The 18,190-nt window shown below is 43.7% G+C and overlaps 1 protein-coding gene across 4 annotated transcripts in view; it reads left to right on the top strand.

Annotated features, from left to right (window-relative positions):
• Hdlbp (high density lipoprotein binding protein) overlaps window positions 1-18,190 on the top strand; it is a 71,191-nt gene that overhangs the window by 28,189 nt on the left and 24,812 nt on the right. For 3 of the 4 annotated variants that reach the window (XM_021168191.2, XM_021168198.3, XM_085839651.1), the window contains exons 2-5: window positions 8,151-8,215; window positions 9,619-9,729; window positions 12,021-12,178; window positions 13,080-13,295. In XM_021168191.2, the coding sequence (XP_021023850.1) occupies window positions 9,654-9,729; window positions 12,021-12,178; window positions 13,080-13,295 (450 nt within the window). In that variant the 5' untranslated portion in view covers window positions 8,151-8,215; window positions 9,619-9,653. Of the gene's footprint in view, window positions 1-4,656; window positions 4,789-8,150; window positions 8,216-9,618; window positions 9,730-12,020; window positions 12,179-13,079; window positions 13,296-18,190 lie in introns of those variants that run through there. The other variant, XM_021168183.3, reaches the window with a different exon arrangement.

Below are 18,190 nucleotides of genomic sequence, written 5' to 3'. Positions count from 1 at the left end.
GTCTGTTCTAGATCAATTTAAATTGTTGTGTTGATTTTTAGGTAGACAGTGCACCATTCAGGAGACAGTGGGTCCTGGGAGAATGGAGCCCACAAGTGAGGCTGACCAAACTCTCATGCAATGGCCAACTTCATTCAGAGCATCAGACATTTTTACACTGAGGATTAAGGGTCACATGAAAGAAGTGTACAATCACAAGGACAAGCTGAACATGGCAAAAACATGTTTTTCCTTAGAAGCATATAAAAGATAGCTTAAGCATTTAATTCAATAACATCAGCAAGCAATAATGAATAATCTGAGGTAAACTTACTCCACTAAACCTTGGAGGAACACAAAAACACATTTCCAAGAACAGTTCTGCATTTTGAAGAAACTGAGGAAACAAGACTCTTGTTTAAGTTATTTTGGTGGGCCAGGAATCCAACCTAGGAGCTGCCACGTGTTAGGTAAGCAATTTTCCACCAAGCTACATCGTCAGCTCTCAAATTCCAGCCCATGATTCTTAACCATCTTTCTGTTGTTCGTTCTTATGTTTGTTTTACTTAATGTCATGTTTGTGGGTTATTTATTTCATGCTTTTAATTATATCATTTCAGGTTCTTGTGTCTAATCCTATACAATTTAATTTTTAAAAATTTTTTTCAATTGTAGTTTTACAAATTTTTATGGCATTAGGGAGCAAAGCCAGGGTTTATGAATGTTAATCATATGCTCTAACCACTGGGCCACACACTTAGTCTGTAGATTTTTTTTTTTTAAGTTTATTTTTATGTGTATGTGTGTCTTGCCAGCATTTATGTCTGCTTATCACATGGTGCCTAGGGAAACCAAAAAAGAACACCAGATACCCTGGATCTGGAGTTATAAACAGTTACGAGCTTACATGTGGGTGCTGGGGATCAAAATGGGGTCCTTGACAAGAACAGCAAAGGCTTTTAACCACTAAGCCATCTCTCCACCCCCTTTTTAAAAAGAGAACTCTGTGTTCTACGCGAGCGCACTTGCTCTACAGATGTTTATATGGATGCCCAGTTTGTTACATGGGTGCTGGGATCCAAATTCCAGTTCTCCTAATTGTAAAGTAAGTTCTCTTAACTGCTGAGCCATGTTTTCATCCCTCTTGCATCCTACTCTTTGACCTTTGGACTTTCAGCTTCTATACTGTAATTGATCTGTCAATATTTTTATCCTGTTATGAAATTTATTCCATCTTGAGGATACCTACTTTCTGTTTTTTTTTTTTTTTTTTTTTTTTGGTTTTTCGAGACAGGGTTTCTCTGTGTAGCCCTGGCTGTCCTGGAACTCACTTTGTAGACCAGGCTGGCCTCGAACTCAGAAATCCGCCTGCCTCTGCCTCCCGAGTGCTGGGATTAAAGGCGTGTGCCACCACGCCCGGCTCTGTTAATTTTTTAAGAGGATAATAAGGGGATTTTAAAGGACTTGTAGTCCCATGTTTCTAAGCACTCCGCAGAGATGCTTTTGTCTCTCAGCCCAGGCCAGCCAGAGCATCTAGTTGTTACTATGTTGCTGGTCTTCTCATTTTCCCCTTAGACTTACTTTCTGTTTAGTGTATAGCCCTTTTAGGGAATCATGATTTGGGGAATTGGAGAGTGTTACTATGTTCTAACATTTCACCTTAAGCAATCAGGATTCTTTTTTTTTTTTTTTTTCATTTTTTTTATTAGGTATTTAGCTCATTTACATTTCCAATGCTATACCAAAAGTCCCCCATACCCACCCCCCCACTCCCCTACCCACCTACTCCCCCTTTTTGGCCCTGGCGTTCCCCTGTACTGGGGCATATAAAGTTTGCAAGTCCAATGGGCCTCTCTTTCAAGTGACGGCCTATTAGGCCATCTTTTGATACATATGCAGCTAGAGACAAGAGCTCCCGGGTACTGGTTAGTTCATATTGTTGTTCCACCTATAGGGTTGCAGTTCCCTTTAGTTCCTTGGGTGCTTTCTCTAGCTCCTCCATTGGGGGCCCTGTGATCCATTCAATAGCTGACTGTGAGCGTCCACTTCTGTGTTTGCCCGGGCATAGTGTCACAAGAGACAGCTATATCAGGGTCCTTTCAGCAAAATCTTGCTAGTGTATGCAATGGTGTCAGCGTTTGGAAGCTGATCATGGGATGGATCTCTGGATATGGCAATCACTAGATGGTCCATCCTTTCGTCACACTTCCAAATTTTGTCTCTGTAACTCCTTCCATGGGTGTTTTGTTCCCTATTCTAAGAAGGGGCAAAGTGTCCACACTTTGGTCTTCGTTCTCTTGAGTTTAATGCAAATTGTATCTTATATCTTGGGTATCCTAAGTTTCTGGGCTAATATCCACTTATCAGTGAGTACATATTGTGAGAGTTCCTTTGTGATTGGGTTACCTCACTCAGGATGATGCCCTCCAGGTCCATCCATTTGTCTAGGAATTTCATAAATTCATTCTTTTTAATAGCTGAGTAGTACTCCATTGTGTAAATGTACCACATTTTCTGTATCCATTCCTCTGTTGAGGGGCATCTGGGTTCTTTCCAGCTTCTGGCTATTATATAAATAAGGCTGCTATGAACATAGTGGAGCATGTGTTGGTTGTTGTTGTTGTTGTTGTTGTTTTTGGGTTTTCGAGACAGGGTTTCTCTGTGTAGCCCTGGCTGTCTTGGAACTCACTTTGTAGACCAAGCTGGCCTCAAACTCAGAAATACGCCTGCCTCTGCCTCATAAGTGCATTAAAGGCGTGTACCACCATGCCTGGCTAGCAATCAAAATTCTTATTCCATGTTCCTTGATGTATGAAAAGCAAAATATTGCAGACCAGTGTTCACTTTTTGAGGCATCTAGAGTTGACACTTTTATGTTTCAATATACTGAAACTAACTAGTCATAATTGTTAGCATCCCAGGAGCACCTGGGATGTTTTGTGGTGCATGTTTATCATTTCAGATAAAGTCTTATATAGAAAGGCCAGGTTGGTCTTGAGCTCCTAACCCTCGTGGCTGTACCTCTCAAGTGCTGAGATAACAAGCTAATGTTACCACACCCTCCTTGATTTAATAATGCTTTCATTAAGTCCATGCTTTGTTTTATTTTTGAGACATCATATAACTTTGTAGCATGCTGTGACCTTGAACTCCCAGTACTCTGCCTCAGCCTTCTGAGTACTGAGATTACAGGGTACGACCACACTCATGGAGGCCTCTGTACAGCCAGGCACTGGGCCAGCTTGTACTTAGTGTGGACTTACTAACTCCATTGGAGATCCCTTGACAGCAGACATACTGACTGGTGGGTGCTTGTCTCTCCTCATCTCCCTTTTCATAGCCTGAGACCTCAGGAACAAAAGAACGACAACAAAAACATTTCTTCTAGTTGATGGTTGGTTAATCACCAGGGAAAGAAACCTTGCACAGTAATAATAACACAGAAGGAAAGACAACTTGGTGCCTACAGAGGCTTTAAGCAGCTCTATCACTCGGTGACTATGCTGGCAGCTTGGAAATACCCTTGGGTCTTTTAAGCAGAGCCTTCAGAGATTTATGTCATGAAGAACTGTGGTGTTCCTGTCACTACTGGCTGCATTACTGGCTCCTGGACTTAGCAATTCTGACACCTCAACTTTCAGATAGTTTCCTATTCAGCAGCCCCATCCCCATTCTTTCCAGCACATTCCATTTTCCCCCTGTCCTTCAATCTAAAGTCCAGTTAGGGCAGCTCTTCCCAGTCCCTCAATCGAGAGCCCATCACCGTGCTGCTACCTTCTAAGTACATACTAAGTCTGATTGCTTATTTTGTTCACTGCTGCAAATGCTTGTAAGCCTTAGAATGACAACTACAGAAGGCCTCTTCAGCCCTTCCACATACCATTGTCCCACAAGAAAGGCACATATTATCCAGACCTGGTGGCTCACACTTGTAATCCAAACACTAGAGAGGGAAGCTGAGACAAATCTACACAGTGAAAAGTTGTCAGAAGTGGGGAAAGGAGGGTGGGGCATCTGCTGTTGGTTACTAGCCTATTCCGTGCTGATGCTTCTCACTGTCCTGTCTGCCCTGTATAGGTCAGAAGTGTGCTCATGGCACCTCAGGAGAGGTTCAAAATAATGATTGTGTACAAATTCTTCAAGTAGTTGTCAATAAACACAACAGGGCAGAACTAGTCCTTTCAAAGGAGGAAGCTTTCTGAGGGCAGAGGTTCTGCTCTGTCCAACTGAGTATGGGAGAGGTAGGAACTCACTGCAGGCTGGTCTGTACATATGGGACACTGAATAAAACTGTGTAGAGGGCTTCACAAGTTTTGGAGTTTGTTGTGTTGGACATTGAGAAATGGAGTAAGGATTTGCAGTAGAGGTGGGAGCAGGAGGAAGAGATCCCCTAGAGAATGAGAATGTGTTCCATCAGGGGGTGCTCTAGGGGATGGTAAAATGGTTTTCCCGGCTGTCTGCTGTCTGCGGTCCTCAGAGCTTTCTTTTCTCTTTTGGTGACACAGTTTCAGGTGGCCTCAACTCCGGCACCTCTGGCTCTGGGGCCTGCCTGTTCTCTGTAGGTAATTAACTTCCCAACTCCTCGCCCCCTGTCAGGCCGCAGAACTCTTGAAGAGTTGGTCCGCTCCCGGGCGCTGTAGGGACCCCGCAGCGGGCGGGGCGGGCGGCCGGTCTGACGTGTCTCGGCGGGATTGGAGCCTCCGCCCTATATAGCAGCGGCGGCCCCGGCGCCGCGCCTCGGAGCGTCCCGGCTTCTCCCGCGCAGCGGCAGCGACAGACGGACAGACTCTCGGGTGGTCACACTCACGAGTGAGGATCGGGCGAGCTGGTGGGCGGGGGTGCCAGGGGCGGGGCGGGGCGGAGGGGGGTCGCCGCTGAGCACGGCTGGGGTCGGTTCCCCAGCTCCCCGGCCGCACAGGCTCCTGGTCTCCAGCTACCGCGACGGGCGGGGGCCGCTACGTGTCACTCTGCGCATGGCCGCGCTGGAGCGCAGAAACTTTCCCAAGTCCGCCACGCGCCGCGGGTCGGCTTGCGGGCCCGGACCGCCTGGACTTCTACCTCACCGGGCGGGCCGCCGCGATGGGGGAGGGGAGCGACCTGGCCAGGTTGGTGACGTGGGCTGCCGAGCCGGCCCCTCCCCCGCACCCCTTCCCCCCAGCTCGGCCGCACGGGCCGTACGGGCTGTGGACCGGACCTAGCTAGGTCAGTGGCGCCCCAGTTCGCGTCAAGCTGGGATCTTAACCCGGGGCCCCTATGTCCCGCGCGGTGCCTCGCTGCACCTTCACCTGCGGCGTCTGGCTACGTGGTCACTGGAGGACTCCCGGCCCAAGTACTAATTGGATGCGCCCCAGGGTCCATGGGTGAAAAATACATTACGGAAAAATACCGAATTTGGATGAAAGGCAGGGAGGCCGAGCAGGATACTGTCCCTTTAAGCCTGTCCCCGCCCGCGGGCGCTCTTGGCCGGTGGGAGGGCCATGCTGAGGTGGCATCTGCGAAAGTTCCTCCCAGGCTGGGTCTCTGACTTCCAGAGCTGGGTAATGCACTGGGCCGGCCTTGGTGGTCACAGACATAGTTTGTGATCTCAGCATAGCTGGGTTTTGTTTTTAATTTTGGAGTTTGTACTCTTCAGTATTTGGTGGGGAGAGGGCACCTTCGAAAGGCTTCCGAGGACGTAAAAGTGAAGTTTCAAATTTGGGAAAGAAACCTGCATCTCAGCTGAAGGTTTTCAAGGTGGAGGTTTTCAGTGCCCTCCATGTAGACTGGCCTACAGTATAGTATAAAGAACTTGAGTCCCTCTAGCTGAGGTTGATAGGAAATTCTTTCTGAAGCATAACTGAATTCTCCTTGCATAGTGTTGCCCCTTACATAAGTAGTTGGCACAACTTAGCACAGGGGAATCAATTTAAATACTTCCTTGTTCAGAAGCAAGAAGAATTCTTCACATACAGCTTTTTCTATTTTCTGGATTAACAACAGGTTTCTAGCTGCCACAGCTTCACCGCTCTCCCACAGGAGGCCCTGTTGCTCCCCGATTCTGGGCTTCTACCTCTTTTCTTTTAGCTCGAGTTCTGTGTTGAGAACTAACCTTATTCTGCCTTGTTCATTTATGCTCTAAGAAGCAAATTGTAATATCCAAGTTTGGATGCTGACAGACCACAGCTTCCTGTGGGAAAGGTGATGGGGGTGGCCTCAATCCTGAGGGACTGGAAGGGCTGTACCCACTTGAGGAGACTTGCATGTGGAGGCCAGAAGAGTTGAGAACATAGATGTCTCTGTTGCTTGGCCTTCACAGGGAGGAGGCAGAAGAGCTGGGCCCCCAAATGCCAGCACTCTTTTCTCTAGTGGTATTGTAAATCAGATTAGAGTCATATTCAGTCCTGACTTGTGTGGTTCAATCCAGCAGAAGGCTGAGATACCAAATCTTGGGCTCCTATCCTATCCTATTCTCCTGAGTTTAGCCAGTGGAGATGCAGGGTGGAGGCTGTATGGTCAGCTGTGAGGGGCCACTGTGCAAGATGAGCATCCAGATGCAGCCGGTTAGACCTCTGAGTATTTTGTCAGTAGAGGTAAAACAAGCAGTGGGGGAAGGTGGAGGGAAGGTTATCTAGGTTCTGCTGTGTTAAAGCAGGTACAGATGGGTATTACTGAGAACATGAAAGCCTTCCATAAGATTGCTTACTGCCGAGTCTCCAGTAGAGATGAGGTCTATATTTACATATGGTTATCAAGTATGTGTTTTAAAGTTGAGTCTTTAACAGGATTTTGAATCGTTAATTTTTTTTTTTAAAGCCTTATCAGAACTCTTACCTGAACTCTCTGTTCAGTGTGTCCTTAATTGTGATCTGTTTGCCTCAAGCTCTGACAAACTGAAATCTGGAAACTAGGCCCCAGTGAGTCTTGTCAAACCTGTCTGGAGTTTTCTAGAGGTCCACTTTGCTATACCTGGCTGCCAGAGGGCGTTTGTACGCGTCAGGAGTCCTGGAAGCTGCACTCTGGTTTCTTCCTTGTCAGTGACAGTAGGCTTTAGACATGGAGGTGCTTTCAGTAACCACTTGATTCACTGTAAATATCCCTGGAAGGGGATCCCGAAATATGGGAGCATATTTAAAAGAGATATCCTGTGTAGGGCCCTGTGTTGCATCTGTACAAGGCAATATATTGTATAGGCTTGGGCAACTAGTACTCTGGAGGCCTATCTTGTGCTGGGAAAAGCCAGGACACGGGTCAGTGGCAGCAGAGAGAGAAGATATAATAATTGAGGTCACATGGATAAACCTGGCTTGGTAAAGTGGGATGGGTGTCTGGATTTAAGAAGTGAGCAGAGCCTGGTGTGCTGGTACACATCTTTAATCCCAAACTCAGGAGGTAGAGGAAGGTAGATCCCTGAGCTCAGAGTCGGCATGGTGTACATAGAGAGACCTTATCTCAAGCAAACAAGGAAAGTTTGTAGAGTAGATTTTGGCCTCTTTGGGTAGCCTTTTGAGTCTTGCCATTTTATGACCTGATTTTTAAATCTCTGTGAATTAGAAGGGACTGAGGACTTTTACAGGACAACAGCAAGAACAAAGGAACTGCAGAGTTACCAAGGAGCCTTTGGTTTTGTTGTTTTTGAGACAGGTCTCTTTTTTTTTTGGTTTTTCGAGACAGGGTTTCTCGGTGTAGCCCTGGCTGTCCTGGAACTCATTCTGTAGACCAGGCTGGCCTCGAACTCAGAGATTCACCTGCCTCTGCCTCCCAAGTTCTGGGATTAAAGGCATGCGCCACCACACTTGCCTCCAAGGAACCCCTGGTCATTCTGAAAGCTGGAGTATGAGGTCTTCGTTTTGCTGACTATACCACAGTTAGCTGCAGAGCAGAGTCAGCCTGGCAGAAGTCACAAGGATCCAGTGTACAGATCACTCTTAAGGTCCCTTGAAGAGTTGCCTTTTGAGAGTTTGAGATGATTCAAGTTTTACCGTAATGTCTTGTTCAAAGTTAATGCCTAAGTTAATGCTTGTGCGTGGGGGGGGGGGGGGGTCCCAAGAAATTTGCCTGTTGGTAAACTAGAAGTCAAATGTAAAGGCTATTTAGTCCTTTTTTGAGAGATGAAAGGATCCAAGTTCTAAAGCATGGATAAGTAACCTTTATGGTTTTTTGTTTCTCTCCTCTCCCTTCCTACCATATACTAGTAAAAGCTGGCAGGCTGACAGAGGCAACCTCAGGACGGACTTTCTGGCTACTGACCATTTTGCTGGTAAGTTTGAGCACCCTTTCTAAAGATGTCTGTGCCACAAAGGTGTGAGTTAGTTCCAACCTGTATCTCCTTTCCTTGGGTTTTGTCTTCTGTGTTCTGTGCCATGAGAAATGTCTCCCAGCTTTACCTGCCCTTCAGCTGTGTCCTCTGCCTTACATCTGTGTTAATCCTTTTCTTACGTGTGAATTATGCTTTTTCAGGATCTGAGTATTAATATTCTTTAAAAATATTGAGTTTAATTTTTTTTTAATTGGGATGAGGTCTTATTGTAATGAAGTAAGATCTTGGTTTTTTGCTTCTTTTTTTTTTTTTGCTTGTGTGTGTGTGTTTTGGATACCAAGTTTCTCAGAATAGCCCTAAATGTCCTGAAAATCACTCTGTAGACCAGGCCTGGCCTTTGGGATCCACCAGTGTCTGCCCTCTTGAATGCTGGAATCAAAGGTGTGCACCACCACACTCAGCTGCATAATTTATAAAAGTACTTGCATTTTGCCAAGATGTGCATGTAAGAAGATACTTGGTGCATAATGGTGTAAAGAAAATGAGTTCTTCCTCATTCTGGTCTCCTAGAACTACAGAAGGCAAAGAAGCTAACACCTGTGTCTGAGTATACTGAATTGCACCAAACTTTAAGGGGAGCTAGGACCTTCCTAGCCAATGTCCATAGCTATCCTAGAGAAAGGAATTCTGTGCCTTAAGCCAGTTTTCTCTCTTGTGAGTGTATCCCCTCCCACACCTGGGCAAGAGTGGCAGAAGACCACAGGTTCAGGTATTTAGCATAAGGTTGGATCTCTAACACTGTCACCATGAAACTGAGAGGCCCATCCCCCAACCTCCATTCCTGAGGTGTTTGAAAATGTTAGAAATGGTTCTTTTTGGATAAGTACCTTCCTTACACATCCAAGTTGTAGTAATTGTCATTTTTATACTTTATAGAGTCAGGCATATCTTGAACAACTAACAAAATAAGATGAAGTTAGCTATTAAGAAAATGATTCTGGAGTTGATCTGTGCCAGAACTGGGTCAGACAGGTAACAGGTTCCTGTATTCCCAGAGTACTGGTGGTTTGCGGGGAGGGTAACAAGCTGTTACTGAGGCCATGTCTGTGACTCCTACAGTGGTAAGTGGTGCTTACCTAGCACTAGGTATCTTAGCCAAGTCTTGTCTACTATGTGACAGTTTCTGAGCAGACAGGTAATCAAGTGAGCTTGTAGTTCCCATGTTCACCCTTCTGTTGAAAGCTTGAAGAACAATTTGCATTGACCTTGTGAGGAAATAAATACTATAGCTTACAGAGAGGAGATTAAACCAGTGACTAAAGCATTACAATAACAGTCCATAGATCATTACAATTAGCCGCCGTTGGGCTTTCTGCTCCCTGATTACCCTTCTCTTGATACAGTGTCTTACTAGGATCGTGTGGACGTGAGATCAACCATGAGCTCCGTTGCAGTTTTGACCCAAGAGAGTTTTGCTGAACATCGAAGTGGGCTGGTTCCACAACAAATCAAAGGTGACAGGCCCCTTTCCAAGTCCTTGTTAACTTCTGAGACTGGGCTTTTGTGCTCATTTGTACTAGTTGGTTATAAGTGAGATTGGATGGGTTTGAGGAATGACTGCAAAAACAGTGAGCTGCAAACGTGGGCAGTTTCCTAGAAATCCAATAACAACTGTCTATTAGTGGGATCCTTTTGAAAATTGCTGTTCCAACTATGAGGTACTATAATAATTGGCTGTGAAGCATCCCAAAACATTACTGAGCTTCTTTGAGGATGAAGGTGAGGTCTGACTTCTATGCTCTTAAAGGCCAGGATCAAGACCAGCACTGTCTAGATGGCTAGAATAGAATGCTAGCCACCTAAGCAATTTGAAAGTTTTACAAACCTAGGGAACAGGTAAATTTTGTTTTTTGTTTTTGTTTCTTTTTTTTTTTTTTTCCCCCAAATATTTTCAGACAAGAGTTTTTTGCTGCTTAGACCAGAGTGATCTCAAACTCATGGTCCTTCTGCCTCTGGGATTATAGGCATGTGCCACTGCACATTAAATATATTTAACCCAGTGTATTTAAAGAATTGCAACAGCTCAATATAAAAAATCTTAAAGCCAGCTATTTTCTATTATTTTTCCTTAATTTTTAGTAAATATATTTATAAATACAGAGCTTTTTGATTTGAAAACTTTTTATACAGAAGTCTTTGACCTGTGCTGATAAGGCAGCTTCTGTCAAGCCTGATGGCCTAAATTTGATCCCAGCACCTACACGGTTGAAGGAGGAACTGACTCCAGCAAGTTGTCCTCAGACTGCCATGTATAATGTGACATGGCTACAAACACAAACTTTAAAAGATAGTATTTTTAATCCTTGAACTTGAATTGAGTTTCTAAAATTTTCTAATGAAAGAGTAAATTGTCTAAGTTGTTATAAAATATTTAAGTTTTCCTATAATCGAATATCAGTTCTTAAATTTAAAATGAATTAAATTTTTAAAATTCACTTCTTAACTACACTTGACCCACTCAGTCCCAGTGACCACTGGTGTTGGTCATTCCTAAGACACTGCTGGTGGTCTGGTCTCAGTATCTGGTAACTATCGGTAGTGTCTCCTATCTTACCAGGGCAAACGATCAACCTCTGCTCACAGCAGCACCATCAGGCTAGGAAGCAGTGAGCCTGGAATAGAGGCCTATCTCATTCCAAAGGTCATCCTGCCCTTTCCATGTCTGCATGCTTGGTTGTATTGTGGGCCCAGCTACTGGTAGATACTGCTCATCCCTAGGGACAAAACAAGTCATACCCTTGCTTTTGTAGAGATCGTGGTTCACTGGACAAAAGTATGAACATGATTAATAATCAGGGTCTCTGACTTCTCCAAGTCTTGCTGTGTACCCTGTCTTGGCTTAAGTGTCTTCATCATAGACAGGCCCATGTGAATTAATTTCACCCATTATACATTACAAAGTAAAACATGGGACCTACCTCAAAGGTCTTAAAAGCCATCTTCAGACTTCTACTCTATGCCAATCATTTATAGTCAGGATTTGCATTTGTACTATTAGAAAATGTGGCTATCCCAAAAGCTGTCGCCTGTATGTTGGATAAGTTCTACTAGCGGGACTGCCTTATCTGGCCTTTCAAAGACTTTAAGTGGTAGTGGTGGGGATGCCCGGGGGGGGATCCAGAGGAGAAGGGGACAGAGGAAATATTTGGGGGGGGGTGACTGGGAGGAGGGCAGTGAACAGGATATAAAGTGAATAAGTGAAAAATTAAATTTAATTTTAAAAGAAAGAAATGAATGTGAGGACTGAGGCTGGAGAGATGGCTCAGAGGTTAAGAGCACTGATTATTCTTCCAAAGGCCCTGAGTTCAACTCCCAGCAACCACATGGTGGCTCACAGCCATCTGTAATGGGATCCGATGCCCTCTTTTGGTTTGTCTGAAGACAGCAACAGTGTACTCACATAAAATAAATAAATCTTTAAAAAAAGAAAGTATGAGGACCTAAAAATGTGTCATAGGCTTGCCTTCAAGAGTACATCTCAGTGCTAAAATGGGGCTAATACTGTCTGACCTTTCATAGTGGGAACATGTAGAGGGAGAAACGTTTCCATTTTGGGATTGGGAGACTCGAGCTCCATCCAGGTCAAACACTCGGTGCTGGGCCTGGTGACGGTGTGAGGTTTTTTCCTAGAGCTGTGAGCTCACTCAAACCATTGTTCCAGTGGAGGGTTCCTACTAAAATCCTTCATTTTTATTCATATACTGTTGGATTGTATTTTCCTCCTAATCTGTGTTCTCTGGTCTAGTTGCCACCTTAAATTCAGAAGAGGAAAATGACCCTCCAACCTACAAGGATGCCTTCCCTCCACTTCCGGAGAAAGCAGCTTGCTTGGAGAGTGCCCAAGAACCTGCCGGAGCCTGGAGTAACAAGATCCGGCCCATCAAGGCCTCTGTCATCACTCAGGTAGAAGCATCATTTCTTTTTGCATTAACTGTTCCTTGTGGGAAGTAGTTAGACCTGATAGGTTTCTGAATATGCAGTGTTGATGAGCACTTTGGGTTTGGGGCCGGGGCGTTCTGTAGAGCACACCCTTTGCCATAATCATCCCATCCTAGCACTCTGGGCTGGCACAGTTTGAGATAGGCCATATTTGTTAGATTCATGGAGCCATGTGCTTTTCTATTTTGCGTAGTCCCTAGCTGCCAAGTCTGCCCTTCCTACTCGTGTGATGGTCAAAAGCTAGTCTTTGCTGGGTGAGTCAGAAGCCAGCTAGAGCTAAAGTAAAAGAGTTAAGTCTGTGAGCAGCTAACTAGTTTCCTGGTTTTCTTTACTTCATTGGCTCATCTCTGCTAGCTACAGTTGAGATACTATGATGAGTATTGCGACTGGTGCCTGGCTGTGATAGAAAATTATCACCCATGTAACCATAATACCTTGTCTTTGTGTACGTAAGCAACTGCATCTTGATCTTTTCTTATGGCCTGGCTGCTATCTTAAGTCTTGTTAAATGGTTTGAAACCTCTTCCACCCCTACTTTTCCTCAGCTCTGACTCTTAAGCAAAACTTGTTATGTTTAAAACTCTTGATGCTGCCTCTCAGTCTGCTCTATCCTGCCTGCTGCTCTGCTGTTTCCTATGATGGGTGCTACTTTCTCTTCAGAAAGGTCTTTCCGTTCTGCCCTTAGTGTTTTTCACCCTGTCACTCTCTCCCCTTTAAATCCTGCCTTGAGTGATTTCTTCTATCCATCTGCCTTGTCCTAGGTCACTGCTTAGTGAGTGAATGAGTAATAAAGACATATTGTATATAGTCATTCTTCTCTTCTTTGATAGGTTAACTTTGTCGCTGGGGATCTTTTTTTGAACAGGTGTTTCATGTACCCCTGGAAGAGAGAAAATATAAGGACATGAACCAGTTTGGAGAAGGTGAACAAGCAAAAATCTGCCTTGAGATCATGCAGAGAACTGGTGCTCACCTGGAACTCTCTCTGGCTAAAGATCAAGGTCTCTCCATCATGGTCTCAGGGAAGCTGGATGCCGTCATGAAAGCCCGCAAAGACATTGTTGCTAGACTACAGACACAGGTGGGTACCCCTAGACCTGGCATCCCTGTTATTTAGCTCATTCTGGTGTAGGCCAGAGCTTTTCTGCATTCTTTGTACCTTAGTAGTTTGGAGTTAGAACAGCAACATTTAGAACCTTTTGTGATTTTAGTGAAAAAACCACTAAGTTAATAATAGAACTGGGGGGGAGGGGGTACCTACATGTCAGATCAGCCATTGAGTTAAATGTATTGAAAATGAAGGCTTTTCCCAGAGTTTGAGACACTTAAAAGCTTATTACACAAACTTGAAGTAAAAGATCAAATATTTTTCTCTATTCCCAGCAATCTGATGATCATTAGAATACAAAACAAATCTGTAATGCATTTGACCTTAAGGTGAAGAAAAAAGCAGAGACTCTTACTAAAGTATCCCGTGACAGCTACCATTATGTGTGGGTTTGTTTAGAGGTAGGGGGAGGGCTTACTCCCACTTGCTGCTGAGCTTTTAGACAAACGTGGGGGACTTGCTGAGCCTGGGACAGCTTCATGGAATTACACAATTAAATGTCACAAAGGTGAATTGTGATTGTGTAGCATTGTAACTAGTATTACACTAGGCTCTAAAATATCTGTTTACCAGTTATGTGGTTGAGAAGTTTTAAAATCAAATTCCAAAAAATATTACATCTGTAAATAGTATACCATCTAATTATTATATCATTATCTTACTTTATAAAGGGGATGCTAAGGTGTTCATGTTTGGCCCTTTCTTTGTCTAGTCCCTTTCTCGATCGAATGTCTTTCAAGTTCATTTGATTGTGGCCTCTCATGTCTCCATAGTAGTGTCTGCCCTGCATGCACACAAGCATGGCCTTCATGCCGTTGGTTTGTAAACAGTAGTCAGTATTTGATTGTTCTGCTTTCCTTCAGTATGTCTTATGGGCTGGGATGGGGTGCCAAGAGCTTGGTTACTTTAGTTCTTGTTTTGGGGGTCGTTTTGTTTGTTTTTGAGAAAGTCTCAACAATGTAAACCTGGCTGTCCTGAAGCTCAGTCTGTAGACCAGCTGGCCTCAAAGCGTTCTCCTGCTTCTGACCCTCCAGGGCTGCGATTAAAGGCGCATGCCACCATGCCCGGCCTTGAGCTTGGTTACTTTCGTGTTCAGCTCGTTTGGTAAGGATTCGTGTCATCACAGATTTTTTTTCTTTTTTTTTAATGAACCGATTCTGAGATTGGTTAATAGACAGGAGTATATTCTGCTTTATTTGTTCTTTGTTCGTGGTTCACTGATGATCTAGCAAAGTTCATTAAAAGTTAAAATGGTGGTTTCATCTATTAAAAATGTCTATTTTTTAAGTTGACTGACATTCTTAGGAAAAAAGAGCTTTCCTACCTTTATCAGCAGTTAATCTCAAAATGTATGATGGTGCTGGCAAGATAGTTTCTGGGGGAAGGTGCCTACTGGTGCTTGAATTCAGTCACTGAAACATACAGGGTAGAAGGAGAGAACCACGTCTCCCGAGTTGTACTCACACACACACACACACACACACACAAAATAAATCAGTTGTTCTGGGGGTGCTGTTTTGTTTGTTGTTTTGGATTTTTGTTGTGTTTTGTTTCTTTTGCTTTATAGTGACAAGTCTCTCTATGTAGCCCTAGCTGTCCTTGAACTCACATAGATCTGACTGCCTCTGCCTCCCAAATGCTGGGATTAAAGGTCAATGCACCACCACCTCTAGTAAAGTGCTTTAAACACTTTTGTAGAGGACCCTAGGTTTGACCCATAGATAGATAGATACATACATACATACATACATACATACATACATACATACATAGACAGGTCATTTTTCTCCTTTACTATTTTCCGACACTCTTCAGCAGGTAATTGTATCTTTGGATTATATTATTTAAGAAAGTTTGAGAGGTTGAGTTGAGTTTAATTTTTTTAAGAAATGTTAAATGAATTTTGATTAAAATTTCCAAGACTTTCTACAATGGATATTAATGTACGTCTGCCATTTGGTACTACATATTTATACAAATTTCATTCTCAGCATTGATTTTTGTTTGTTTTTTGGGTTTTGTTTGTTTGTTTTATTTTCGAGACAGAGTTTCTCTGTATCACCCTGGCTGTCATGGAACGCACTTTGTAGACCAGGCTGACCTCAAACTCAGAAATCCACCTGCCTCTGCCTCCTAAGTGCTGGGATTAAAGGTGTGCGCCATCACTGCCCGGCCTAGCATTGATTATTATAAAATCAAAATGGTAACCCTGAAAAACACTGGAGATGCTGTGTGTCCTACAGTATCAAATATTCAACAAAGATTAAACTTATATGTGTGCCAAAGAATAAATGTATTACTAGTAGATGTTCTACTTGTATACCTGAAGCACAAATTTCTCAAGTACGCAGGAGTTGCTTCTTCTACTGGTGACATTTTAAGACTCCCTATCCAGATTATATTGGTTCTCTGACTACATGTTGGCTGTTGATCAGAGAACCAGGCTGTCATAGAACTCACAGTGCAGCCCAGGCTGGCCTCTAACTCATGATCCTGCCTCAGCTGCCATGCCACTCATGCCTTATCACACTGAGGAGTGTCACTTATCTAATGTCACTGTGAGCTTGGAGGTATTGACAGGGCTGCCTCGTTCATCTTTGACTAAGAGCCCCTCAGGTGTCCTGCTGGCAGGCAGCTTTCTGTGCCACCCAGTAATCTAAATTTCTTAATTTCTATTGCAAAAACGTATCTCAGGGTGATCTTAGCTATAGGCCTCCAAATAGCTGAGAGTGTCTTCCTTGGGTCTTTGGAAGTGTGAAGTGCAATAGAAGTGCCATGCTCATTGCAGCTGCTGGATAGAGTGGCCAGGGTCCTCGGTCCCCTCAGAGGCCAGAGCTGCCAAAACAAAGATTTGGAGAAGGGACTGTCATACGTTCAAACTACTTGTGCTTAACATGAAAAAAATAGCAGTATTTTAAAATGAAAATCTTTTTTTTTTTTTCTGTGTTTTCCTACCATTTGTTTCAGTTTATTTTGGGCTTTTCAAAATTATGTCAACATTTATATGACTGTAATGTCAAAGCTGAATAGAAGTCCTCCTCCCTAGCATATAGTGTGCACCTGTTCTTCCATTTCCTTGTGAGCCATCCCTTTGTACCCTGCGTGTGTTATTCATTGTATCCATTGTTGACTTTTGCAGATTGAAGCAGAATACAACTTGCCATAAACCCCAGTCTCTACCTTGATGCTGTTTTCATACTGTTTTCTTTTTTCTTTCTTTTTTAAAAAAAGATTTATTTATTTATTTATTTACTGTATGTAAGTACACTGTTGCTATCTTCAGAAACACCAGAAGAGGGCATTCGATCCCATTACAGATGGTTGTGGGCCACCATGTGGTTGCTAGGATTTGAACTCGGGACCTTTGGAAGAGCAGTCAGTGCTCTTAACTGCTGAGCCATCTCTCCAGCCCCCTTCTTACTGTTTTCTGTAGTGTCTTATGTGTCAACAAACGTTAGTTCTCCTCAGTGTATAGACAGCAGTGTGTCAGACTCCGTGTGTATGCTGTGTTTTAAGCTCATAGGGTGACTTCTGGGCTCTTGCTGTTGTTATGTGACAAAAAAAAAGAAAGAAAGAAATCTTATTCGTGGGCTATTTCTTTTTACTGATCTGTATTTTGGGGTAATCCTGGAAGTGAAAGTTCTGGGCCAAAGATCTTAAATCTCTACTTTGACAACCAACAAGAAGTATGTTTCCTCCCTCCCTTTAGTGTCTTGTTCTTCCATCGCAGAATACAAGAACCAGGCTCATCTAATGTTTAGTGCTTTGCCACTTTAAGACATACATAGCTGAGTAAACTTTTCCTGGTTTATATGGCAAAAGCATGTATATGTGTATTTGAGTTGTGCTTGTGTGTGGAAGCTAGAAATGGACATCCCATTGTCTTCCTTGGGGAACCTGGAGCTCCAGTTTGGCAGACTGGTCAGTGAGCTCCAGATATCTGCTTGGCTTCTCTCTCTTCCTCTCCGTGGTTAGAATTACGGGCGTGGGTGCTGGAGACCTGAACTCAGTTCCTCTAACTTAGTGGCAGGTAATTTACCAAACAAGCTATCTCCCCAGCTTGTCAAATATTCTTTTCATTTGCAGGCTTTTGGGGGTTTGGGGAGGGGGTGTTTGTTTGCTTGCTTGCTTTTGTGAAAGCTCTACTCCGTTCTTTTGGGTTTTCAAGACGAGTTTCTTTGTGTGTAGCTTGGCTGTCCTGGAACTTACTCTATAGACCAGGCTGGCCTCAATCTCATAGATATCCGCCTGCTTCTGCCTCTCGAGTGCTGGGATTAAAGGTGTGTGCCATCACCACCTGGTGCTCTGTGCATTTTTTATGTCAGACTATAAAACTTTGCACAGTTTTAGGGAATCGACATTAGAAGGGCTTCCAATCCCTTCATTGGGTGTAAAAATAAGTTTTTCCCCAGTTTATTTTTCATTTTATAATGTTATATTTTGTTCTATGAAGGTTTGGCCTGTTTATAGTTACAGTTATTGTTTTTATTATGTTGAGTCATTGTTAGGAAATCATTTTCCAACTCAAATCATCAAAAAGTTTCTCCCTATTTTCTTTCTGCATATATAAGGTGTTCTTTCTCAGTTTGATGATTTGGGTTGTATTCCAGTATTGTGAAATGCTGGTCTAAGTTCACCTCTTCCCACATGGCTGTTTGTCATCCGCACTGTTTCCAGAAAGCAGTCCTCCCACTGACCAGAGGCTGTTCTCCTCTAAGTCTCAGTGTCCACAGCCACCCAGGTCTGTGCCTGGGTGCCAAGCCCTGGGCCATCATGCAGTCTTTGTTTATGCTAATGCTCTCCTACTTTCTGTCTAGTGCTGTACTATTACTTGGTTTTCCCATGCAAATGGGGCGCACATGTTTCAT

Source organism: Mus caroli, unplaced genomic scaffold (assembly GCF_978045245.1).
Source record: "Mus caroli unplaced genomic scaffold, Mus_caroli_1 scaffold_1, whole genome shotgun sequence".
Lineage (NCBI taxonomy): Eukaryota > Metazoa > Chordata > Mammalia > Rodentia > Muridae > Mus > Mus caroli.
This window is presented reverse-complemented; position numbering and strand designations above follow the sequence as displayed.